The 26,099-nt window shown below is 40.7% G+C and overlaps 3 protein-coding genes across 8 annotated transcripts in view; 1 reads left to right on the top strand and 2 right to left on the bottom strand.

Annotated features, from left to right (window-relative positions):
* The first annotated feature begins 39 nt into the window (after nucleotides 1–39).
* On the top strand, nucleotides 40–12,289 carry cse1l (CSE1 chromosome segregation 1-like (yeast)). The gene is made up of 25 exons (XM_020642111.3): nucleotides 40–178; nucleotides 941–1,036; nucleotides 1,170–1,312; nucleotides 1,402–1,503; nucleotides 1,602–1,747; nucleotides 1,846–1,936; nucleotides 2,038–2,145; nucleotides 2,639–2,731; nucleotides 2,825–2,992; nucleotides 3,075–3,204; nucleotides 3,317–3,382; nucleotides 3,585–3,787; nucleotides 3,868–3,952; nucleotides 4,066–4,127; nucleotides 4,219–4,355; nucleotides 5,527–5,630; nucleotides 5,752–5,849; nucleotides 5,963–6,113; nucleotides 6,199–6,407; nucleotides 6,564–6,661; nucleotides 6,761–6,846; nucleotides 6,990–7,071; nucleotides 8,184–8,330; nucleotides 10,053–10,284; nucleotides 11,630–12,289. The coding sequence occupies exons 1-25, from the start codon at nucleotides 55–57 to the stop codon at nucleotides 11,717–11,719; spliced, it is 3,051 nt and encodes a 1,016-aa protein (XP_020497767.2). The 5' UTR covers nucleotides 40–54; the 3' UTR covers nucleotides 11,720–12,289.
* On the bottom strand, nucleotides 11,894–16,053 carry LOC109990122 (retinol dehydrogenase 10-B). The gene is made up of 5 exons (XM_020642113.3): nucleotides 15,447–16,053; nucleotides 13,318–13,416; nucleotides 13,077–13,222; nucleotides 12,856–12,987; nucleotides 11,894–12,733 (listed from the first exon to the last, which is right to left on the bottom strand). The coding sequence occupies exons 1-5, from the start codon at nucleotides 15,894–15,896 to the stop codon at nucleotides 12,613–12,615; spliced, it is 948 nt and encodes a 315-aa protein (XP_020497769.1). The 5' UTR covers nucleotides 15,897–16,053; the 3' UTR covers nucleotides 11,894–12,612.
* Nucleotides 15,706–26,099, bottom strand: part of LOC109990140 (potassium voltage-gated channel subfamily B member 1) — a 43,469-nt gene continuing 33,075 nt past the window's right edge. The window contains exons 3-5 of one of the 6 annotated variants that reach the window (XR_003808976.2): nucleotides 19,637–23,587; nucleotides 19,269–19,331; nucleotides 17,993–18,278 (exon numbers count right to left, since the gene is read on the bottom strand). Coding sequence is in view for 1 of the 6 variants with exons in the window: in XM_020642145.3 (XP_020497801.2) it covers nucleotides 21,743–23,587 (1,845 nt within the window). In the remaining 5 variants the exon portion in view is untranslated. Of the gene's footprint in view, nucleotides 15,836–17,992; nucleotides 23,588–26,099 lie in introns of those variants that run through there. The other 5 variants (XR_010666398.1, XR_010666397.1, XR_003808974.2 and 2 more) reach the window with 5 other exon arrangements.

The following is a 26,099-nucleotide window of genomic DNA, read 5'->3' on the forward strand; positions in this document are numbered from 1 at the left end:
GAAACCGTCCAAGCAGGGGGTGTGTCCTACAGCTTTTTCCTCTAACATCTGCGCATGCGCACTATACTAACCGCGCAGTTCCTTTCGCTCCAGACGTTTGAAAGCTGGAGCGACGAGCACGTCTGTGAGCGGTTGACAGTGTCTTTCCATCCCATTCTCACTCAAATTTACTGTAAAGGTAAGACGTAGAACTGCTGCATTATTTACAAGTTCAGTCATGTTGGGTCCAGACGTGTTATTGAATCAAAACGCAGTATCTGCGAGTAAAATCGCGTTTTTCAGAAATTGGCTAACTTTATGGTTAGCACAAAACATATTAGCAAGCTTATGCTAACACTAGCAGGACATGAGACCGGTGGCTGGATCAGTCTATTCGCTGGAGTCGGGATACTGCTTTCCATCCCGCTTTAAATAGTATTGTATTTTAAGTTGTTTATCAAATGATAGACTTATGTGAAACTCATTATTAAGAAGTATCCCAACAACCACGTGTTTACTGTGTTAACTTGTAGAGGACTAGACAACCTTTCTACAGCTAGCATACACATTGGACTGATCTGCAGTCAGTTGGGCTAAATGAGCTAATGCCAGACCAAGGCGATGTAGCCTTCCTAGCTAGGCGAGCTGCTAGGAAGCTAATATCAGAGGCAGAATGCATGTGACTGAAACTAGCACTGCAGCTTTGAGCTAGGTTTTGACTTGTCAATAGAGCAGTGAAACAATATGTCTTAATTACAACGCCGATGACTTGAACAGTTAGCTAAGCAAACACCAGGTAACGTCTAAGGACTGTGATCTTTTACTGTGAGTATAGGCTGAAATCCATGTCCAGAATTATTTTGCATTTAGATAATATAACCATCCATATGTAGTAAGTTTAGGCAATATCATCTGGATCAAATGGATGTGAAGTACATTCTTTATGTGCTCTGTCCTTTAGCAACTTCCAGCATGGAATTAAATGATGCTAACCTACAAAGCCTCACCGAATTCCTGAGGAAAACACTGGACCCAGACCCCAATGTCAGACGTCCAGGTAATGCAACTAGCGTTAGCTTCAGTTAAGATACAAATATATTGTTTACATAAACGACCTACTTCTTCTACCTCTGCCCTTGATAGTGGTATCTCTGATTTATATCGCCCATTTGATCTGTTTTCTTTCTCAGCTGAAAAGTTTCTTGAGTCTGTGGAGGGGAACCAAAACTACCCCTTATTACTTCTAACTCTGCTGGAGAAGTCTCAAGACAATGTGATTCGTGTCTGTGCTGCTGTTACATTCAAGAATTACATCAAAAGAAACTGGCGCATCGTAAGTCTTTCTGAGTTTACATGTGTGTCCTGTACAGAAAATCTATACTTCTTTACCTGAACTGATTTGCGTGTGATGTTCACTCAAAGGTTGAAGATGAGCCAAACAAAGTTTCGGATGCAGACCGAACAGCGATTAAAGCAAACATTGTAAATTTGATGCTGAGCAGCCCAGAACAGATTCAGAAACAGGTACATCCTCAAAAGTCACAATGCCTTGAATTCCCTGATTTTTAAATGTGAAGAAGGGTGCTCAACCAGGCCCCTTTCTGTCATTTTACTTTCAACAGTTGAGCGATGCCATCAGTATAATAGGACGGGAAGACTTCCCTCAAAAATGGCCGGACCTGCTCACTGAAATGGTGACCCGCTTTAGAAGTGGAGATTTCCACATCATCAATGGTGTGCTTCGCACAGCACATTCTCTCTTCAAGAGGTAGATCTCACATTTGAATGGTTTAAATGTGTTTATGATAAGATTCAAGCAGAAATGATTATCTTGCATGTTTACCTTTACCTTTTTTTTTTTTTAAGGTACCGCCATGAGTTCAAGTCAAATGAGCTTTGGTCAGAAATCAAACTAGTACTGGACACATTTGCCCTGCCTCTGACAGAACTATTCAAGGTTTGTAATGGCTTGCAGTTCAGTTACCACCACACTTAAATGTACATCAGTTGCTTTATCATCTTACCAACGTATAAATGCTTATACTCTTTTTATTGCAGGCGACTATTGAGCTGTGTCAGACTCACGCTACAGACGTTAATGCCTTGAAAGTCCTCTTCTCTTCACTCACACTCATCTCCAAGCTGTTCTACAGTCTTAACTTCCAGGTAGTTAAATCTACTCTTTAGGCTTTGCTGGTTTGGACAGACACTAGTATAGATCTGTAGTATCCCCACACTTGGAGGCAGCACTGCCAACCTCTGTGCTCTAACTCGATGTTGACAAGACTCATTTGAACAGGAGCTGTTAGAATTATAACCTTCTCTAGTGCCATCCACTGCGACTGACTCATCAGCTGACTGCGTGGTCAGCCATTAGATTACAGAGGTTTACTGTGTTGTGGATCTTATTAGTGAATATGAGTAGGATGCACATTTTACTCGAGCTGTCAGGAAAATCTGTTTTTTCATCAGCATCTGAAGCTCTGAAAGCTAACGCAAAATCTTGTTCTTCTAACACAACTCTTGTGTCACAAACAGCCCTACATACTGGTTGGTTAAATAAATACAGCATGTAATAGCTGTTGTGTAAGGTATTGAGTGCATACCCTTGAACAAACATCTCTCTGCTCTAAAAAGAAAATTTAAATCTTTTACACAGGATCTTCCAGAGTTCTTTGAAGACAACATGGAAACCTGGATGACAAATTTCCATGGCCTACTGACCTTGGATAATAAACTGTTACAGACAAATGTGAGTTTAAATTTCTCTCCTGTGATACATTTTAAGCCCTGCTGTACTATATCGGTTTCTTTAACACTTGTATGTTTTATCGCTACTTCATAGGATGAGGAGGAGGCGGGTCTACTCGAGCTGCTGAAGTCTCAGATCTGTGACAACGCCGCTCTTTATGCTCAGAAGTATGATGAAGAATTTCAACCATATTTGCCGCGCTTCGTCACAGCTATCTGGAACCTCTTAGTTTCTACCGGGCAGGAAGTTAAATATGACTTGGTGAGTTAACATATCTGAATAGGTTTCTGTCTTCTGAAATTCACTCTCCCTGTACCAATAATACACCTCATCTCTGTTTTAGCTGGTAAGCAATGCCATCCAGTTCTTGGCATCGGTCTGTGAAAGACCACACTACAAGCATCTGTTTGAGGATCAGAATACACTCACTAGTATTTGTGAGAAGGTCATTGTGCCCAACATGGAGTTCAGAAGTGAGTATACACTTTCTGCAGCTCATAGAAGTGTTGTCTGTAGCTGCTTGAATACAGACATGTACTTGCACACTGTGTTAAATGAACCATACTGCTTGTAATGGTTGATTAGGTGCTGATGAGGAGGCCTTTGAAGATAACTCTGAAGAATATATCAGAAGAGACCTTGAAGGATCTGGTAAAGATTATTGATTATCACTAATGTAAATTGTTTACATCAATGTATGAGTGTCTGTCCAGGCAGGAAGGGATGTTGAACTTTATATGCATTGTAATTGTTTCTGAGTTTAAATCCTAAATATCAAATCTCAATAGATCTTCTGACAAAAGTAAGCCTAATGATGGTCATGTTTGTTAAACTGGTCATTGTCGTTCCTCAGACATCGACACTCGTCGTAGGGCAGCCTGTGACTTGGTGAGAGGCCTCTGTAAGTTTTTTGAGGGTCCCGTCACAGCCATCTTCTCTGGCTATGTGAGCTCCATGCTGTCAGACTATGCCCAGAACCCCGGAGAGAACTGGAAACATAAAGACGCTGCCATCTATTTGGTCACATCACTGGCATCTAAAGCACAGACACAGAAGGTATGATTGACTTTGATTAAGACATTTTTCATATAAACAAAATTATGTACTCAGTCTTTCTATTGTTTGTGTCTCACCAGCATGGGATCACACAAGCTAACGAGTTGGTCAATCTGAATGAATTCTTTGTGAACCACATTCTCACCGACTTAAAATCACCCAATGGTAAGAACACTGTCACAGTTCTCAATGTACTTCAGATATAACAAATTATGTGTTATAGCAGCTGGCTTACAAATAGACTGAAAATGACACTCGGCATGTTATTGTGATTGTAGTAAATGAGTTTCCAGTGCTGAAGGCCGATGCCATCAAGTATGTCATGATCTTCAGAAGCCAGGTAAGGATTAAAAAATGTTTCCACAATTAGTTAACTTTAAAATGTTAAAACTGAGCACATCACAGCTTCCTCTTCTGTTTATTCCCTTCAGCTTCCAAAGGATCAGCTCCTGCAGGCAGTTCCTCTGCTGATCACTCATCTGCAGGCAGTGAGCACGGTGGAGCACACTTATGCTGCCCACGCTTTGGAGAGGCTTTTCACAATGAGAGGCCCCAATAACACCACACTGTTAGTATGAATGGTTTAACCACAGTGACGTTGCTATATGGCAGCCTTTCCCAAACTTAAGACTGCTGCGCCCCGCTTTGAAATACAAAATTACTCCGGGGCCCATTATTTAAAAAAAAAAAAAAAAAAAAAAGAAATGACTACATCTATAACTTTCAGTTAGGGTAAAATTATTGGACATGGCAAGATAGACACAAAGGTTTACTAAACATTATGTCCATGAATAGTCATCACACGCCTTACTAATCACTTAAAGGGTTGACTCATGGCAAATCAACATTATTGTGATATGTCTTTTATTTTCAAAATTGGTGGAGGGCTTTTCACCCACCTGCAGTACCCACACAGCCCACCAGGGGGCTGTGGCCCACACTTTGGGAAGCACTGCTATATGGTATTGCCAATTAGCTTCATTATTTTTCTCCAATACATGAAATGTGAGCAGTAATTGTACATCACCTAATAGGAATGTTTGGAACAGCAGGGACAATTTGTTTTTGATTCTTAAAGAAGAAGAATGTGCGACTTTTTGATCCAGTAGATGTCGCCGGCTGTCCCTTCCAAGTAAACATGATGTAAACACGGCCCAGACAACACCACAGACAGTGGGACAACACCACAGACAGTGGGACTCGTGTGTCACACTCATTGTAGACAGTCATGACTCAGAGATATTTACAGAGGATATACTGGAATTCTGCTGTATTTATGTGTAACATGTCATACATTCTTCCTTAGTCACATCTTTCCACAGAACTGATTTTTTTTCGGGGGGGGATTTAATAACAGTTGTGACTGCTAGCAGACGATGTGTACATTTTCAATATTGTAAAAAGTGTTTAAGATGGACAAGTTGTGTATTTTAACCAATTAGGTGAAAGTGTAAATTGTCTACATTTAATCTTTACTAGTATGCTTTTAATTTACAACCCCTTAGATGTTGAGAAGAAAGCCTTTTTATTTATCATTCTGTAAAGGCATCAGATGTATTCAGTGTTTTACTGCAGTAGTACTGTCATTAATAACAGCTCTATTCATCAAACAAAGTGTTTACATTAACTGAGATAAATCAACAAGGAAAGTCAGTTAGGACATGTGTATAGAGGCCATGCCTCAAATAATGGCCAAGCCATTATTTGACCTATTGTCCTCCTTTTCTTGAACTTTTCAGTATCAGTCCTGCAGAGATGGCTCCCTTTACTGAACAGCTGCTAAACAACCTGTTTAATGCGCTGGCTGTACCTGGCTCTGAAGAAAACGAATACATCATGAAAGGTAAACCTGTCTTCCATTATGTAAAAACTCCTCTAATGCTTCACAGTCACTCTGCACTTATTTGAAGTAACCTCATCATGTCCTTGCATTCTTTTTCTTAATGTTTAATTTATTTCTAAAGCCATTATGCGCAGCTTCTCCCTGCTCCAGGACTCCATTGTTCCCTACATTCCCACTCTGATTGGTCAGCTCACTCAAAAGCTCCTCTTAGTCAGCAAGGTAACACACAGACTTTACTCTTTAGTGGATACAAGATGAATTCACGAAGATGCTGACTTGTTGAGGGGGGCACAACTGTCACCTGATCCAATATCTGTCAACTCCTTTTTTAGAATCCCAGCAAGCCTCATTTTAACCACTACTTGTTTGAGTCGCTGTGCCTTTCTGTCCGGATCACCTGCAAGGCCAACCCCACCACTGTCAGCAGCTTCGAGGAAGCGCTCTTCCCCGTCTTCACCGAGATCCTTCAGAACGATGTTCAGGGTGTGTAAACAAAAGAAAGACTCTGAAAGTCATTTTTGTTTGTGTAAAAACACTCAACTCTTCCTGCTTCTGTCCTCTGTTGTAGAGTTCCTTCCATACGTGTTCCAGGTGATGTCTCTCCTCCTGGAGATCCACTCCAACTCTATTCCCTCGACCTACATGGGCTTATTCCCTCACCTGCTGCAGCCGGTGCTGTGGGAGCGGACAGGAAACATCCCCCCTCTGGTGCGCCTGCTTCAGGCCTACCTGGAGAAGGGAGCGGCCACTATTGCCAGCTCTGCTGCAGATAAAATAGTGAGTGGTGAAAGTGTTCTATACAGCAGAGAAAATGTGTAGTTGTATCTATCCTTTACTTTATTGTATTTATCTATTTAATTCTCACTTTCTGTGGATTGTAAATGATTAATTCTGTGACCTGTAAGTTGACATTTGTTCCGCTCTCCCTCTCAGCCTGGTTTGCTTGGAGTTTTCCAAAAACTAATTGCTTCTAAGGCCAATGACCACCAAGGTTTTTACCTTCTCAACAGCATCATTGAGCACATGCCCACGTAAGTCCATTCCTGTTACTGTGGGTTGTCAAATTGATTGATAGAAGTCTTGATTATTTTTTTTGTCTCCTTTGACATGTTTGATTTTTCTTTTGCTAGAGACTCGATCACTCATTACAGGAAACAGATCTTTGTTTTGCTTTTCCAGAGGCTACAAAGCTCCAAAACCACCAAGTTCATCAAAAGTTAGTTAAATTGTCCCTTTACAAGTATTGTTGTTCTGTTTACATCTATTATTCTGTCCAACGCTATCGCAAGCCTTTTAGTATAGTGTACATGTTACCCTTGTTCCTTCTGAGTTGTAAGTGGTGTTCTGTCTTTCTCACAGGTTTCTTGGTGTTTATCAACTTGTATTGTGTTAAATATGGAGCTATTGCACTTCAGGAGATTTTTGACAGCATCCAGCCAAAGTAAGTGTACTTTCTGAAGAACATTTATATGTCTGACTGCTGTTACTTAGAGGGTTCATACAGCAGTGTTGTGTGTCAGCAGCAGGAACATGACAAGTCGATTTGACCTTAACCACACAAAAGAATCATTGACTGGCAGTCCCTTTCATGCCCCACTTAAAAGATTTAAACCTGGTCTACTCACTGCAAAGAAGTCTAACATTCCAGAAATAGAGAGGAGTACCTCAGCCAGAGCTTTATCACACACTGGGCTCCTTAAAGCTTTAAAGGTGGCACTTTGTGGAGGATGAAAGCTGCAGTCAGCAGTTACAATGGATTTCAGAGGTGACCCAGTTTAACAGTGGAAAAAGAAGGTGTTTCTAAACATTATACAAGTTTTTTCATTAAGTATAATAAGGTGATCTATAGCAATATTTCATGGAGAAGATGGTAAACGGAGAAAGATGTACTGATTGTTAGTCACATAGGTTAAGGGCAAACTTCACTGTAAAACAAACCATGTACCCAGCGGCATCCTCAGGTATTGAAAAATGTTGCCAATGCCAAAAAAAAAGACTGCGGGTCCTCAAGTGTCCGTAAGGTTGGCTCCAAATGCCCAGGAAGTCTGATTAACATGTTAGAATGCTCATTGTTACAGTCTGGTCTCATTACTTTTTTGGTACACACTGTAGGGTGGGTACGTTATTTTTTTTATTTTTTTTTTTACAACTCATCCATTTTGATTATGTTAAGGCGTACATACATTTTATTTAATTAAGGGCTTGTCTGATTTGACTGAAAGGTGGGCGTATTGTAACTGTTAACCTGGAGGCCTGAGGCCCACCTTAACGCTAACATTTCTTGATTGGTGGAATGGTAGAGATATATTGTTCCTCCTCAGAAACCAATGGGTCAATGTCATTGTTTTATACAGTCTATTGTATATGCTTTGGCAAAGGGAGTGTTGGCTCCTTTGAACATGGAGATCAATGCAGATCGTTTGCTCCTGCCTGCTGTATTCCTCGCTCCTATAGTTCCTCATTTGACTGCTCATCAGTGTATTTAATGTTAGTGTATTTACTACTACAATGAAAATGTCCAATAGTAATTCTCCTTTCCTTTTCGTCTTGCAGAATGTTTGGTATGGTGTTGGAGAAAATAATAATTCCAGAGGTTCAAAAGGTTTCTGGACCAGTAGAAAAGAAAATCTGTGCTGTCGGTATTACAAAAATCCTGACTGAATGTCCTTCCATGATGGACACGGAGTACACCAAACTCTGGTGAGTTTAGTCTAGTACTTGTCATCTGTCATTCTGTCATAACATTTTCATCATACAGGGTTCCTTAAAGTATGTTGAACGGAGCTCATTGGAAACTTGGAAAATGTGGGGAGGGCAGGGCTGCAACTGGACTTTTGTATAGCAGGTGCTCATCGCACGTTTGAAGGGGTTGCGTGGGCAGTTTAGGGAGTATTTTGGAGAGGAGACCTTGGCAAATCTGTGAGTGAAAAATCAATTGTCTTTCCCTATGACACCCTGTGATGGAGTGATGCAGCAAATATTATGTTCATTCAGGGGAGGCTCACTTTCCCACTCCTTGAACAGTCCCTCCAGGATTTTGCAGACTTTTTGGGGGATTGTTGCGGCCTAATTGAATGTCTACGGCCTACGAAAATGCCTGATTTTGCAGCTTTTAAAAAACACTGCAATGCTTTTAGATGTTTTTTTGCAATTAAATTGCAGCAGCAAGTGAAAATTGCAACACTAGTTGCGATTTATTTATTTATTTTTTTAATTAAAAAAAAAAAATTGAGACTTTTTATTATTAAACTTTTTTCTTAGACACACTTCGATGTGATTGAGTGATGACTATTTTTAACTTGAGCCATTATCTTTGTGAAGTTGCATATTCCTCTGCCTCATTCAGTGACATCTCTCTCACACACACACGCTTCATCTGATCTATTTTCATTAATACACGCACACACACACACACACACACACACACACACACACCGTTTGTATTGCAATCAGACAAGCTATCTATGCATATTTATCTAACTCTCCTTGCTTCTTTCAGCACTTGTAATCGATCATCTAGATGCAGCAGCCTCTGTCACTGTGATTTGTCTTGTATGTTGTCTGCGTGTTTTAGTCGTTCTCCTGGTGTGTTTTGCGGTAGATCGATGACTTTCATTTGTGTCTCACCACAACGCTGCATGGGGTGCCAAAACGTTTACCCCTGCTTCCATGCAGAACAACTGGGAATTGCCTTGCATGGTCCTTAGCTGTAGTTTTTGTAGGTAAATGTGTGACGTTTGTGTCAGACATGTCGGCATCTAAGATAATCCTTTATTTATCCCACAATGGGGAAATTTACAGTATATGTATCTTATCTGCGTATGTAAACAAGGAAGTGAGTTAAACTTTGGTGACGTATGGCTCGCCGTTGTCGTGGGGGACTGCTATGATTGGTGAAACTCCCAGGGGAAACTATTTTGATTGGTCAAAGTTGCAGAAAAGGTTGTGTTGATTGGGAAAAAATTGCGAGGTCGCCCAGAATTCACGGGATTGGTTGAATTTTCGTTAATTGTTGCGATCGCGACATCACAACTTCCTGGAGGCACTGCTTGAAAACCCCTGCTTAATCTGACCTGGCCTCTACAGCCCGTCTGTCCTCTTTGTAGGCTACACAACTGTGCAAACTTCTGCTGTCTTTCCTTTGACAGCATTGTAAACAATAGTGTAAATGAGTGTGCCATACAGAATGTTATGGTGGAACGCCCTCGGTATGCTAGTCTGTAATAATGAACGACGGCCTTCAGATTGTTTAAGTCATTGTGCAAAAAAACATTGATCTCTTGTCTAGTATATCCTTTAGAATGCAGTTTCATGGTTCCAGTCCCTGCAAAATGTCTTGCATAGGAGCAAGGGTGTTGATTTAATTTGTTGTTGTGCGTTAAACTTAAGACCATTAATTTCAGTCTGAATGTGTCTTTTCAGGACCCCTCTGCTTCAGGCTCTCATTGGTCTGTTTGAGTTGCCAGAAGACGACAGCATCCCAGACGATGAGCACTTCATCGACATTGAAGACACACCTGGCTATCAGACAGCATTCTCACAACTGGCCTTTGCAGGGAAGAAGGAGCACGACCCAATTGGAGACGCTGTCGGCAATCCAAAGATCCTTCTGGCTCAGTCTCTCCACAAGCTGTCTACGGCTTGTCCAGGACGGGTAGGTTTAGATGTTTTTAACAAGCTATGCTAAAACTAGTGAACTGAGTGCATGTTTTTTTTTTTACTAGAACTAAAATTCAGAGTGTTGGGAAAAACACATTACTAAGTAACGCAGCTACTATTTGAGGTAACTGTCAATGAATTTGTTACTTTCCGGATTCAATAACGCGCTACAATGACTGACATTTAAAAGCACACGCTACTCGTTACAGCTGACAACAAGCAGGCGAGGTGACGCTATGGTTAGCATGATAGCATCCTGGGAGAAAAGAACATCTCACAGTAAACAAACAGAAAGGTGATCATTCAGCTGTGAGTTTTCTGTCCAGGAAACACCGACATTATTTTCCCCTGGTCGAGTTAAACGAGAAGAATATAGTTAATGCGCAGGAATGAAAACTTCAACAAAGCACCGAGCTAAACAACAAAATGCGTCCAGAGAGCCCTGTGCTGCAGATACAGTTAAAGGCTTTATGTGATTTTTTTTGATCCAGCAGATGTCACCCTTGAGCACCAGCATGAAACCAAAACAACTCATGCTGGATTGTTGTGTTAGCATGCTAATGCTAGCGATTTATTATGCTCGTATCTTCACACTGCATGTAAATGTACCTGAAATGAGCGTGATCTAGAAACACAGTTAAGCAGTGAGTACAGTATGTTATTCTTCTTTTCTCTAGTCCCTCAATTAAACAACTTTTATACGTGAGGGGAGGAGTCAGCCGGCCGTCCCGACGATGTAAACAAACTGAAGATAGGACTCTGAAAACATCACAGACAGTGGGACTCAGGTGTTACACCCATTGTAGACAGTCATGACTCAGAGTTATTTTCAGAGGAGATACTTGATTTCTATTACATTTAAGTGTGAAAAATCACATATTAAGACTTTAACTCTGCAGACCAAGGAGGAGACTCTCCATCCAAACAGCCAGCTTGATTTAAAACACCACCTGCTCCACTATCTGTAAGCCTTACTAATAGAATGATAGACATATCAACTGTTGAGTCTGTGGCCTTCAGAGATCTAATTGGTAGAATACCTACATATTGAAAATGACTACAGCGATATTTGAAATGTGAGAGTTGACGCAGCACAATTCTGCCACGGTAAAACAAAATAATGTGAACATTAATAAGAGGATTGAAAGGGGAAAAAGTAACAAGTGGGTAGTTTGTCACTTTCTGATAGTAGTAACTATTAACTGTGACCAGTTACTATTTTTTTAGTAAAGTACCCAACACTGCTGCCTGGTGGATTAGAACTGTATTTCTGCTACAGATGATGGGACAACAAAGAAAGCAAATCAATGATTCCTGTTTCATGTTTTTTTTAAACGCAGGTTCCATCAATGCTGACCACCAGTCTGAATGCAGAAGCCCTCCAGTACCTGCAGGGATATTTACAAGCAGCCACTGTGCAGCTGGTTTGAAACTGATTCAACAATGATCACATTTAAAAAAGAAAAAAAAGAAAAAGAGACCTCCATATGTCGCAGAAGAAGCCACAGTGACCTCAGGTCACTTGACAGACCCGCTTCAGCTGAACTTAACAGATGGATTTACCGGAGGAGCTGTGATTTGGCCTGAGTTGAAGGTGTGATGTCTAATGAAAGGGTTTTTTTTTTTTTTTTTTTTTTAAGGATTTTTAGAGACATGAACAAAGGCTGACTTAACATTTGCTGTATTGCATTAGAGCCTTTTGTTTGCTGTGTGGCGAGACAAAGAAAGGATTTGGATATCAACGTACATACAATCAGTTTATTTCAATAACCGCAGCAGAGCTACATTTGGGCAGTATTGTGGAAGATCTGAATCACATGGGAGGGATTTCTTTAGCGCTTCTTTTGTATGTTTGAATTCCTTTTTATGATAATTAGGTCTGTGGTTCAGACATAATGCTTAATCCTTTTTTTCTGTTGCATGTTTCCTGTAGGTTTATTCATGTCTGGTCTTTGTTTCTGCACTGTTTGTCCATGTGAATAAAAAGAGGCACTTGTATAGATCTGTTATCTTTGCAGTCTCTTTCCTCTGTGTGGTATTAACATGAAGATATCTGGCTTTGTGCATCTGACTTTTGACCTCTAGTTTATAGGTAAATCAATAAGAGGAAATTCTGTTGAATAAGATGTAGTTTTTAAGATGTGATCATTTAAAACTCCAAAATGACAATATGCGTGCAATACAACATTCGAGGGAACACATCAACCATTAACAGTCCCTCTTCAGAGTGTAGGCTTTCCCTTCAGATGACAAAATCATGTAAAAATACAGTGTTAGCCTTTGGTGTCCGTGTAGGTCCAGAAATGAATAAGATTAAAAGTTTTCAGGAGGATTTGATGAGGCCATTGGAGGTCTTCAGTTCAACATTCTTGATGAAGGGTAGCATGCATTTGTCACCTCCCATGAAGCGATAGGTTGCCACATTTGCATCCCAAGGAAGTAATCTAGAAGAGAGGTTAAAATGGGAATTGTTTTATTTCTCATGAATAATATAGTCTTAGCAGTACCTCTGTAGTGGGTGTAAGAGTGTATACTGTATGTAAAGAACACAAGGATCAATACTCACGCTCGTGTGAGGAAGGGGATGTACATAAGGCGAGGAATGCAGATCATCTGCTGTTCACCTAAAATGGCTTTCATAGACTGCTGTACAGTGTAGAGAGGCTCCAGAGGTGGAATCAAAGTCTGAATCTCCTTCCTGTTTGATGTAATCAAAAAAGATATATAAAATATCTATCCCCATCTCCCCCTTAATGTTACAACCAGAAATACAGTGTGGCATCTCACCTGATTTCGCAGCCTGCAAACATCCCTGTGTCTACAATATAAGGGCAGACCAAAGTGGTTTTGATACCATCCAGGTTCTCTGCTAGCAGCTCATGTGTCAGTGACTCGTGGAAACCAACAGCTCCATATTTACTAGCACAGTAATCCTGTAAGAAGAGAGGAAGCAACATCAACAGAGTGATCTGGATTCTCTTTTCTAGGATTTCTTTTTACTGAGGAACTCTTCAAACATTGATCTTACCTCCACACATGCAGTGCTGAAGAGCCCGAGAGCGCTGGCAACAGTTACTATGTGGCCGCAGTTTTTTGCTTTCATTTGAGGCAGGAAGGCCTTTGTCATCTGTTGGACGGGATTAGATCAGTAAAACAATTTGAGTGCCTTTTATAGAAATAGGGAAGAAATGTTAAGTATCAGTATGCTTTCAAAAACATTTGATGGAATTGAAATCCAATAAGAAGACAGCCAGTGATGTAATGTCTCTAGTTGAAACCTTAGACTGTAGAGTGTAGATAATAAGGGTTGAAACAGACACTTGCAGAATAGTTTGCCTTAAATCTAAACTCATTGTAAATGACTTTTGCTTACATATACATCTATTAACATTAACAGCAGGTTCCTTCTTGAGTCAGTCAGATTGCTTGTGGTGTCATAGTCAAGGGTGGATAACCAATAGGATCCCTGACCCCTCAGCGACATCCCAGTTAGTTTGTTATGATTTGACTTGTTTTCGTTTGGTTCATCTGTTTTTTATGCAGTGTCTTGTAAAGAGGGATTAGGCCTATTCAAACCCCTCTGTCCCAGCACTTTAGTTATGAAATGTATTTATGGAATACTAAACTGTAATATAAGGTGAGTTTGATCTTGTCTATAGTCTTCGGCCTGATCTGTGGGACAACAAAAACATTCAGGTTTCTACTCCAGTAGTCACTGAAATGTCACGTTTTTATAAATACAATCACTTTTTGACAAGTAGATGATTATAGACTGCGTTACTTTGATCATTTCTGAGGGAAAGCAGATGCAGTCGAGGACCACCGACCACTAGCCCCGGCAATGAGGATGTAAAACGGGGGATGACATTGTGATACCAATAAGGCAGTGAAGAACAGTAATAGGAGGACCACCTGGACCATCTGCAATATTTCAGTAAGTTAGCCTGCTAAGCTAAAGCTACTTCTGTCATGTGCTGTTTGCCTCCCTTGGGTTGACTAGCATTAGCACAGATGGCGGGAAGCTGCCCAATGGAAGGAGTTTTGTATTATGGCAGGTGACTGAATTACCATATCCTTTCTGCTCACAGATGAAGTAGCTATTGCAAAATCACGAAATGTCTTTGTGGTGACTTTGATTTGGATTGGTTGTTACACAGGCCTACATCTTTTTGCAGAATAAACTGTGCCCACTTCCACATTTCTTAATGTGCATTTCACTTCCATACCTGGTAGGCCTTTGTTATTTTATTTTTTTTGTTTATTTACCTCTCCTGATACAACTCTCTAGCGCCACTAATGCATAGGCCTAGTGCTTTTTAGAGGAAAGTCAAAACAGTTTTACCCTCATGCCCTTGTTAAGAAGGACCTGGGGAAGTTGCCAACTAACTGAGCCATTATCCTTTTTTGCAATTAGGGTCAGCAGGTTTTCATGGGCGGTTCTAGGCAGGGGCCAACAGCGGGTCTATCAGCTTGGTCCCCCCTGTGGCCACCCCTCCAAAAGGAAGAGCACATATGGTAACTCAACAACCGGACTCACAATCTAGTATTAAAAACTGTTACTGAAACAAATATAAATCATAGTATTTAATGATGTGCACTATTAATTGGCATAATATATATATTTTAAAGCTTTGTGTTATTTTCACCTGGGTTTAATGTTCCCCTCTGACAAAACAACTGGCTCCAGTTTGGCCCCCTCAGGAAAAGTGGTCTAGAACCGCCACTGCAGATTTTATTTTTGAAAATGAACACCAGCCCACTATAGGCTATGTTGTTGATATCAGTCATAAAGATGATAAGCTTCCCCTTATTTATTATATGAGCATTATGGAACTAAGACTTTTAAGAGGCTCAAGGGCAGTCACGTGCTGTTTTAACCGGTGGGCTTGCGTGAGCTCCTGTTATTTAGTGAATTAGTGGACGACCACCTGCTTGTGAACACATTGAACAGGCACAGGGACAGACTGCAGGTTGAGTGTGATGCACCAGCTCACATCTGATCCCTTCACACATCAGTGCACAAATACTAAGCTGACAAAGGGGGGGAGTTATATAATTCATGTCAGGCTGCTGAGTTTGACTCTGTAAGAAGCAGATATAGAGCTTTTTTACAGATTCAGTTGGTTATGCGTAAAACAGCGTGCGTCTACGTCTTACCCAAAACAGCGCGTGGCAGTTCACGAGCAGAGTCCTCTCAAGGAGCTCGTCCGGACAGTCCAGCAGCCTCCGGCCGGCCACCACGCCCGCGTTGTTCACTAGTATGGACACCTCTCCCACCTCGGCCCTCACCAGGTCCGCCGCCTGGTAGATGCTATGACGCTTGGACAGGTCCACCGTGTACGCGTGCACCTTCACTCCCAGCTCGCGCGCCAGCTCGGCGGTCCGCTCGTTGGCAGCCGTGTTACAGTCCCACAGCACCAGATGGGCCCCCTCTTTGGCGAACTCCAGGGCGAACAGGCGACCCAGGGCGCCCCCGGCCCCTGTTATCAGACACAGCTCCCCGTCTATGCACTTCAGTCGCGGCCGCAGAAAAGTCTGGATAATAGCTGAAATGATGGAGTACGTGAGGTCTATAAGCATGAGCAGCAGGTCCACTATAACAATCATGATGCTGCAGGTGAAACTGATGAACCACACAAGTAGACCTCCAAGCTCTGGACTAGTTGTTTCTGTGAGTGGCGTGCGATTGGATGACCATTTTATATAACTTGTGTGTACCGGATTAGGAGACAGAGTGCTGCTGGCCACCAATAGAAGGGCTTTTTTTGTTGATGACCTAGGAGCAGACTGTGACGTGTGCACATTCATTACTCGAGTCAAACTGGGATTGACATAACATGCAGGCCCAGAGCCTATAGCAGGGTATATAACGTGTGTTTTATAACATAAGGATGAGAGACATCAGACAGAAGAGACCCCAACATATGGTTGTGTGGTTACCTAAACAGGTGAGCAAGTTAAGATACTTAAATTCAAACATTTTCTTCCACTAAACCATCAGTTATTTCTTCATGTGTATGCATAAACATTATCATTTTGCGGCATTTTACCAATTTCCAGTCAGTTTCCCAATTTTAAGAAGATGTTACTAGAAAACACTTTTTAAGTGTTATGAAAATTTGTTATGAAATGGCACCATAGAAATACAATTAAGATTGATTGTGATTAAAGGGACTTTGGTTGGCAGTGAACACACAACACACACACGCGCGCACACACACGCGCGCACACACACACACACACACACACACACACACACACACACACACACACACACACACACAAAAACTTCCATATCTGCTGGGAGAAAAACAAACTAGTGAAATTATAGTTGCAAAATTCATCACAGACAACCACATACACACACATTTAATTTAATTGATTTTGATTGAACTCTGAGCCAGCCTATAGGCAGTCTTTAAGACCTACCTTAGTGAAGAAGAATCAAATTAACATTAAATCATGTTTAACAGTTTTTATTGTTGAAAATAATCTGAAATTGATTATATCTCTTACTACATTAACATTTGTGCTTTTATTGAGCCTAACATCTGGAGGTGCAGTAATATTTAGTTTACAGTTATAGTCTGTAAAGCACATGCTCCTTTCTTACACTTTTCTTCTTCTTCATAAAACACTTTCATACTGCTAAAGATCAAAATCATTGTTCTTTCACTCTGAGCTTATGTAAGAAATTCTCCCAAGCCACAGTTAACAGTGAATTCCTTTTACACAAGTGTATCTTTAAGTCGACATTCCTTTCATCCGTTAAAGACAGTGATTCCTGATCCATGATTTGAGGGGGATTAAAATGTTAAGGTGATAAACCTTGAGCATGTGTGCACAAATCCCTGATATACATTCTTCTTTCATTTTCTTCTTTTAACATGTTCTCTCTTTCTTCTGTAGTTTACATCTGACATCTCACTTAAATATTAGAATATGCAACTACACCTGTGAGCCCTGCTTCAGTGGTTTTGCTTTGTTGCTGCTGCACCTGCAGATGTTGTTCCAGGTGAGAGTTAAGACTGTTTTTGTCTCGTGAAAAGCTTGTAGTGGTGACTGGCATTGACTGTGATGTAATCCTCTTCAGAATTTTGCTCATGACGAAGGTGTGACGTAATGAAACATAACAAACTGGAATGTGCTTCATGTTTTGGATGAACCTTTTGCTATTATTAACTGCTACTGAGGATTACAAACATGCCGAGGACCAGAAATAGAAACCATCTAATGAGATTATTAAAGTATGACACAGTGTTATGAATATGGATGATGGTCAGTGGTCAGTATGTGATGTAACCAGCTGTCATAGTGTACATATCCCTTAGATAGAACCCAAATCCTTATTCAATGAATGAGTTGATCACCTGATAACTTTAAACTAAAAACAGTTAAGCTGCTTCTTTCTATTTCAAATAATTCATGTAGAGTATTTCATGTTTTTCAGATGGTTCATTAAGCTAAAAAAAACTACACAGGATGATGATTTTTCTTAATAAAAACATTTAAATCTACATTAGTGCTCTGTATTTTATATTTAACATGCGCATGCCACTAAGGGGTGCTGTTGTATCAGACATCCAGTTTCCCATCCACAACAACACCGTCATTGCACAATCTCCCTTCAGGCTCTTTTCATTGCCTCAACATGAATGAAAAACACACACAACCGGTAATAAAGTGAGGCTTGAAGCACCGACTCTGGATTATTGGCTTTTATTAAGCATCAGTCAGTAAAAGGAGGAAATATCTCCAGAATCTCTGATCACAGACTTTGTCCTAAAGCTTCTTACTGTAGATAGTATTTACAAGTCCTGTGTCACAAAGTTTAATAGCGCTACATGCATTCAACAACAAGGAACCACAAAGATCATATTCAACAAAGTCAACTGGTACAAAGTATGAAACTTTACAAAACATACATTTCCCCAGACATGGTGTGGGCAGTGTGCAGACCAGTGAGAGCTGAGTGGAGGTGATGATTCCCTGAAGAAAGGGGACAGATTCAGAAAATTCTACAATGTGTCTGCATTGGCTTTAACCTCTGTCATGGCTTATTGTGCTTAAAGAAAATGACATTGAATCTTGTGCTTTTGGAAATTGATATAAAACCAAAATGTACCTTTGTATGTAGACAGTTTATTTGCATGGTCAATAAAGTGCAGTTTAAATAATAATATAATAATGATGATAATTAAAGAAAAGAAAGATTATTAACATTCTTCAATCAGAAAAAGAGTAATGACCATTTTAGTATGGCTTGTATAAAGGAAGTGAGTCCACCATGATGAGAGGCTGAATTCCATATTTGTTAGTATTTACTGCATGTCTGACTGTTGTGTAATGAATGTTAATGAATCTGCACTTTTCACTGTGAAACTAATCCTCCTTTTTAAATTTTCTTAGCTTTTCTTTTTTTTTTTCCATAATGGTGAAAGTCATGTCGTTGTTTGTCAGTTTGACATTTGTTATCCCATCACCACGCAGCGTTCAGAGCACGACTGCAACAAATCCCACACACCAATGACTTATGATTCTTTTGGTTTCAAAGTTAGTTGCTGAGGACTCCACGTGACCACGTCTGCCCAAAGACTTTGCTGTAACTGAGCCTTTTTCCTGCTGGCCTAGTCTCTCCCTTTGCATGCCCAGGATGATATTTATAGAACTTCAGAAATGAAGGAAAAAAAAATCCTCAAACAGATGCCTAAACCCAAAGTGACATTTTTTGCACTGTCATTCTGCAAAAAGGGACCATAATGGAAAACACACACATTTAAGTTCTGTGTTCATAATCAGTCTGTATATCTCGTGGACAAGCTATGATAGCATGTTTACTGCCTGAGGAGATGCTTCGCTCTTACTTTTGTTTTTACGTAGCCTATAATGTTTGACGTGACTATCTTGTCTTTGTTTAAGAGGTCTTTGGGTTCAGGAGGAAAATGCTGCTTACGTCTGTCAGGTGTGATAAACTCTCACCTGTCACATGGGTTGTTCCTATTCCAATCACATTTCACACTCTCCCTCCACAGGAGCAGGGAGCTGAAGTGACCACACACACACACAGTCATGTTCAGTATTGCTGGGATGAGTGCAGCTCTCAATGACAATGGAAGAGGGATATAAAGGGATTATGTGACCAATCAAAAGGCCCACAATATAATAATGTCTCCTTAAGCAGACTGAAGCCACAGGTGAGGAGGTCAAATATCAGATACAAAAATGTTAATTACTGAATAAAAGCAAAATTTAAACACTTCTGCATGTCTATTTGCTATATCTTATTTGAGTCTTGAAGGCCTGTCACCATACATTAGGCTACATAATGCATAAAATTCACTCTGTACCTGTTTTTGTTGCTGTGGATTTGGGCCTTTTTCATGCAAATTTCTTGAGCGCATTTAAGTACAAGTGTTGAGGAAAGACAGGATGCGCAGAGGTGTTGGTATATACAGTCACTATCAGTCTGGCAGCTTGATGATCCACTTCATGTGCAGAGGGTTGAACCGTCATCAGACGGGACACAACAACAGATTGAGTGTGTGTGGCAGGCGTCTGTAAAAAGCAAAGGCACAGAAATATCTAACTCATTTTAGGTCTAATGATAAAAAACTGAGTACAGAGTAAATACTTAAATAAATACAAACACAAAGTAGATGCTTTGTAGCATGCTTGCGGGATATGTGATTAATTTAAGAATTTTCAAAAAAAACATGCTTGCTTGATTAGTGAGAGCACCAGATGAACAACACCCAGAGTGGTCATATGTTTGAATTTGGGTGCTTAAAGAAATACAAGATGCAGGATAGTGTGACCTACAGATATTAACGGTGCCTCCTTTAGTGTATGAGAGGCGAGCTGTACATTGCTGTGAGGTGGCTTTTATTTTGTAGGAGATGTCATGTGAATTGGTCTGTGCATAATGTTTTGGATGTCTGGAAGCAAAAACCACTTGCCAAGTTCCACAGTCTGTAAATAATCAAATTAGCTTTTCAAAATGAATGTTAAATAAAGTGCTGCTGTGTTGTCCCTTCCTTTTCCCTGTTTCCTCTCTTTTCAGCCATGTAATCAGCTTTCTCCTTCAGAGGCCAATCCTGGCATCTGTGCAATCCCCCGGCTTACATGTTTGTACCAAATGAGCATGTATGGCTCCCTGAAATACGTCAGATTCTGCTGTTAAGAAAAGGAATGCTTTTGTTTTTTTAAACATTTTCAGATAAAACAATAAAATATACTGTACCATCTTCAGAAAGAACAAGTCTTTGGTTCTTCACATTGCACAAAGGATAGAGGGACAGACATTTACAAGTAGTCGGTAGCAAACACATTTTTCTACTACAGTTTATCATCTAATGAATTAAACTCCATCAAAATAATGCAGTACTCCATATTGAAATGCAAAATATGACATTAGCACAATATATTCTTCTAAAGGTCCATTCTTTTAGAAAATATCTTAAAAATATAAAGTATCTGGATTCTTTACCTTGTACAACACATGTTGTTTTGTGTAATATTCTACTGTTGTAGAAACTTTGATTCTTCAGCGCTGTCTGTCCAGCTATAATGACACACTGTGATTTAATACAAAGTTCAGATCATCAGCTACGATAGGAATGATGACTCCTCAAGAACACCTTTGAGAAAGTTTTGAACTAACACAAGACTTTTATGATTTTCTCAGGTCAAGACTGATAACACCAAGCTACAGGACACATACTGACATTGAGAACCAATAAGAAAGATTTCTCTGCTTCTGTGTTCAGAATAAACTATTTGTCTCATGTTAAGGTGCTCTCTGTTGTCAGCAGTCGGGCACAACAGGAACAAGAAAGACATTGGTTGGATTGGTTGAACTTCTCTTTTTTTCCCCATGTAAAAACACAAAAACAAGTGAGCTAAGGCCAGTTCTAAGGAAAAAAGTTAAAGGGAGTGCCCTGAACATTTTCCAAACACACCGTTGCCTTGTAAATGAGTTTAGACTTTAAAAACATGAAAAAAAAGGAATATTGTTCCTTTACATTTCCTTAAATGCAATACAATGGTTTGCTACTGTATGGACAGATTTGCTGTAGTGGCATTCAAATAGTATCCAGGGATGTCAGAAAAATAGGGCTTGCTTGTAAAAATTATATTTTATACTTCTACAACTAGGCTATTATTATAGGGTGGTAATCTGGGTTTAAACAAATGTATTAATAGCATCCTTTGCCATTTTAAAACATCTTTGATCAGAGTCCTCTGGCAAATTCATTTATTCATGAGTCCCTGGTGGGAGAGCTCCACAATGTCCACAACAATTGTACCTCATGGGAGAACCTTATGTTTTGTAAATGTCTTCAGTGCTTTTCATATTTTTTGGGAAGATCAGTTTTGCGTCCATTGTCCTTTATGTTTCCCTTCCTGTTTTCTACTACCGTTAATGTTTCTCTTGAGGTCCTTCACTTGCACCTTTAAGCTTTATAGTGACTCTTCTCTCCCTGAAGTGCCAGTAGTTCCTGAGCCACATGGTTCTCTTGCACTGCTGCTGGCAGTGTGCTGTTCCCAAGCTTCCTCTGCAGGCCCCCCGTGTGGTTGGACCCTTGCTGGAATCCTGCGTGATGGCTAAACTTGGGGCTAGTGTTTTCCAAGAGTCTTTGAGATGGGTTGGTGCCAGAGCCGTCATGGAGGTGCTCCTCCTCATCAGTGTCAGCATCGATGAATGTATTGATAGATGAATCATGGAATGTGAATATGCTTGGTGGTAAATATTCTGGGCTCTTGCTTGGTGTCCTGCTGCTGGCAGTTGTGTAGATGGACGCCTCTGGGCTTTGGACTGACGAGCTGTCTGAGAGCACCCCTGTTCCTGAATCCTCTCTTGCTCTGAAGTTGACTTTGAGTGGGCGGCTTTTGACAGGGTTTCTGAAGTGCAGATCCCTGGGGCTGTCAGGGTAGGGACTGGATTTGTTGCTGTGTCCTGTCAGGGGTGTACTGTTACCCTGGGATCCTTCATGTTCGTTCTCCAAGGTGGGTTCCAGGCTCGGGTTGGTGCTGACCTTCCAGGGTATGTTGCCGACGAGGCTCTGGGAGTAGCGTGAGCTCTCAGGAAAGTCGGTGGCACAGCTGATGAAGCTGTCAATGCTAGACATGCTCCTCATGTCTGAAACCACCTCTGCTGGATTGAGGTGGGCTTCGGCAGGGATGCTTCCCATCTCAATTTCCGTTCTCCGCCTCGTTGCTTTGGACTGTGACCCTTTGTCCTTGTTGTTGGGGTCGGGTAGAGACCTGGTCTTGGCCATCTTGTTGTATGCCTCCTCCAGTTTCTGTGCACTGAGATGCTGTGGGCTGCTTGAGGGCTTGGCTTGCTCTTGGTAGATTGGTTCGATGGTTTTGATGGGACTGCTGGGGCTCATCTGTAACTTGAGTTTGGATGTCCCTTTGGGCTGAGCATGGTTACCATGCACTTTATCGTTCTTTTCAATTGTATTTTCCACCATTACATCCAGGAGCTCTATACTGTTGCCAAATGCATCTTTAATGTTCATAGAGACAATGCTACCATTCCGTTTAGCTCTCTCCAGAGCTTCCCTTCTTTTAATGGCTTTCTCCTGCCTTTTTTGTTCTTTGTAGAACTCAGAGAAGTTATTCACGATGATGGGGATAGGCAGGGCTATCACCAGAACTCCAGCTATGCAGCACAATCCTCCAACTATCTTTCCTAGAAGAGTTTTTGGGTAGATATCTCCATAACCTACTGTTGTCATTGTAATGGTTGCCCACCAGAATGAAGCTGGGATACTTTTGAACTTGGTGTCCTCTTCGTCCTTTTCTGCAAAGAACACAAGACTGGAAAATATCATTATGCCCATGGCCAAGAAAAGGATCAGCAGGCCTAGCTCATTGTAACTCCTCCTAAGAGTGAATCCCAGAGACTGAAGACCTGTGGAGTGACGGGCCAGCTTCAATATACGCAAGATCCGCATGATCCTGAATATCTGCACTACTCGTCGGACATTCTGAAACTGCAGCACACTCTTGTTTGATTCTGTCAAAAAGATGGTGACATAGTAGGGGAGAATAGCCAGCAGATCGATTATATTTAGAGGACCCTTAAAAAACTTCCACTTGTTAGGGGAGGATAGGAAGCGCAGCAGGTACTCCATGGTAAACCAAGCGATGCATACAGCTTCCACATGAGCCAGTTGTGGGTTGTCTGTTGTTTGGCCAAACTCATCTGTGTCCTGCAGCTCTGGAAGGGTGTTCAGAGACAAGGCGATGGTGGACAACACGATGAAGAGGATGGAGATGATTGCCAGGATCTGGAAGACACAGAAGAAAACCACTATAAGAATATTGAAAAACATGTAGATCTGAGAAATTCACCACAGCTATGTATTCCCATCATGTACCATGTTTTAGGGATTGCAGTGTTGATTTGTCCAAAATGGAAATGAGTTCAGGCTGTTTGGAAGTTATTTTTTTGATGGATTACGTGGAATGTTTTAAAAAGTTCAAAGATGACAATGACTCACTGAGACCTTTCATCAAGTGGGACCATGAGGTTCACATTTGAGGTTTTCAGTGAAAAATCTACAACTAGTAGTTGGACTCCATTGAAATGTAGAACATAAATTCACGTTCCCCTTACAGTTTGCCATAATAACCTTGATGATTGTATGACTTTTCATCTATCCCCATCTGTAGGCCAACATTTTAATTTGTCCTGTAAATCATTCATGACAAATTAGTGAATGATATTCATAAAACTGTACTTTATGTTGAATTTTATTTAGCAAATAGGCTGAACAGAGATGGGGAACATGGTGAACCTGTCAAACATTAACATAGCATAGCATGGCATTATCACTGAAAGCATGTTGTTATTAATGACTAGCTGAAAGTATGGCTGTGGTGTGCAGCCCAGAGGAGTTGTTTGCTTTCTGTAGAGCATTAGTTTTATTTGAACATCTCAAAGGTCACTTTAAAAACCAGCTCACTTTATAAGTTTATAAGGTGACAAAACCAAATGCAAAGTAATTATAAGGATATGCATACCAATGCATTTACAGCATGCCTTCAGACTAATTTCCTTTTCTATTCTGTCTTTTAATCTTGGTGAAACAAGCTGCAAGCATTTGATCAACAGAACATCACTGCCTTGATGAAAACGATTGAACTATAAGATTGAAAGACTTCGCCGAATATGCAAAAGTCTGAAGCCATCTGTTTTCTTTTTGAGCAAGGGTCCTTGTTATTACCTTGAACCTGTTGTTTGCATCATATTTTAAGTTTTCGTCTTGTAAAACAATCTGAGTTATACTCAAATAATAAATGAAAATCTAATAGAAGACAGTAGTATTTCTACAGCAGGCATATAAGGTCATCATTTTTAAGAGTAAAAGTCATACATTAATTGGTAGCCAAAGTTATCAGTCCCCTGCCCCTGAAACACATCCTGAAAGTTAAAACAGTCCAACAAATTGAAATAGGGCAATAATGATGTCAGAGGAAGAAGGTCAAACCCCTTAGAAACTCAACAACATGTCAAACTGCTGTGGCTCCACTCAACGAGCAATGGCAGTTTCTGACTGTATTAGTTCACGGCCCATTTAACTTTGTGAATGCTTCCTCCAAAGTATTCATGAAATGCCATGTCAGCATTTAAAGTTACAGTGTCAGAGCTATAATGTGATCTCTTGGGTGGAAGCTTTTTTTCTCCCTTGAAGTCTGGATATGCAGAAAGAGACAGCGAAGCAGAGAGAGGAGAGTTTTAGATGTATTGATACATTTTTAAAATCCCTGTCACCCTTCTTTTTTTTAATCATCCTCCCTTTCCATTTCATCTTTGCTTCAATCCTTAATGCCCAGGACTACAAGAATTCTAAATGTAGTTTTAGTTTTCCAAAGCACACGATGCATGGTCGACAGACTACTGAGGCCTCTGAGGCATTGAGCTACCTTCTAATGATGATAATCGGCTGAGTACAATAAGGTTTGGTCATAGTGTGAGGGATTAACAAGGCTGTACAGTTGTAGGTGTGGGTGTGCCACACCTACTATTCCTGTCCCATAGTCGGTGAAAATCCACCACAAGGTCACTATGGAGGCTGTGTCCCAGGCCAGTGGTGAACAGGATTATACTCTGGTACCAGCCAGTATCCATAATCTTGAATTAATCCTGACAGGTGAATGTTTGTACACTTACTATGGCCTTGTAGGTAAGGGAGACCAAAATCAGAGCGGTGAGAGAGTCTGAATAGGGGAATTTTATCTTTAAGAACCGAATAGCTCAGCTATGAGAACACATGAAATGGTTGATTTATTTTATAATGCAGCAGAGTCAATAAGGCACCAATGCACTGTTAAAAAGGGTTGTGGTAAGTGTTATGTTACCTCATTAGCTCTTATTGGCAAGCACTGAGGTCATGGGGAAAGCCAATCCCACTTCCTGTTTTACATAAATGCAACGGGAATCTAATCAAGAGTGCTGCTTCTTCAACACATTTCTGATACACACTCATCTACAATCAAATTCCAAACCACATGAATAATACACATCCATACACAAATACATGCATTCACTCCCAGCTTACTAGTAAGCCTCAAGCCTCCCTTCCCCACTAGTCAGGAGGCAGGAGACTGAATACATAATATAATATCATACAGAAGAGACAGCTATCCTATCCTGGAAAAGGTGTATGCAAAGTGGGTGCTCACTGGGCCATGACCAACTGCAAAGCCACGAAGCTAGCCTAGTTTTCAAACTGCTTTCACTGGACAAGGTTATTTCATGCCTGATCAAAGGAAAGATGGACAGGGAATGAGGGCTTC

Source organism: Labrus bergylta, chromosome 5 (assembly GCF_963930695.1).
Source record: "Labrus bergylta chromosome 5, fLabBer1.1, whole genome shotgun sequence".
NCBI classification, from domain to species: domain Eukaryota; kingdom Metazoa; phylum Chordata; class Actinopteri; order Labriformes; family Labridae; genus Labrus; species Labrus bergylta.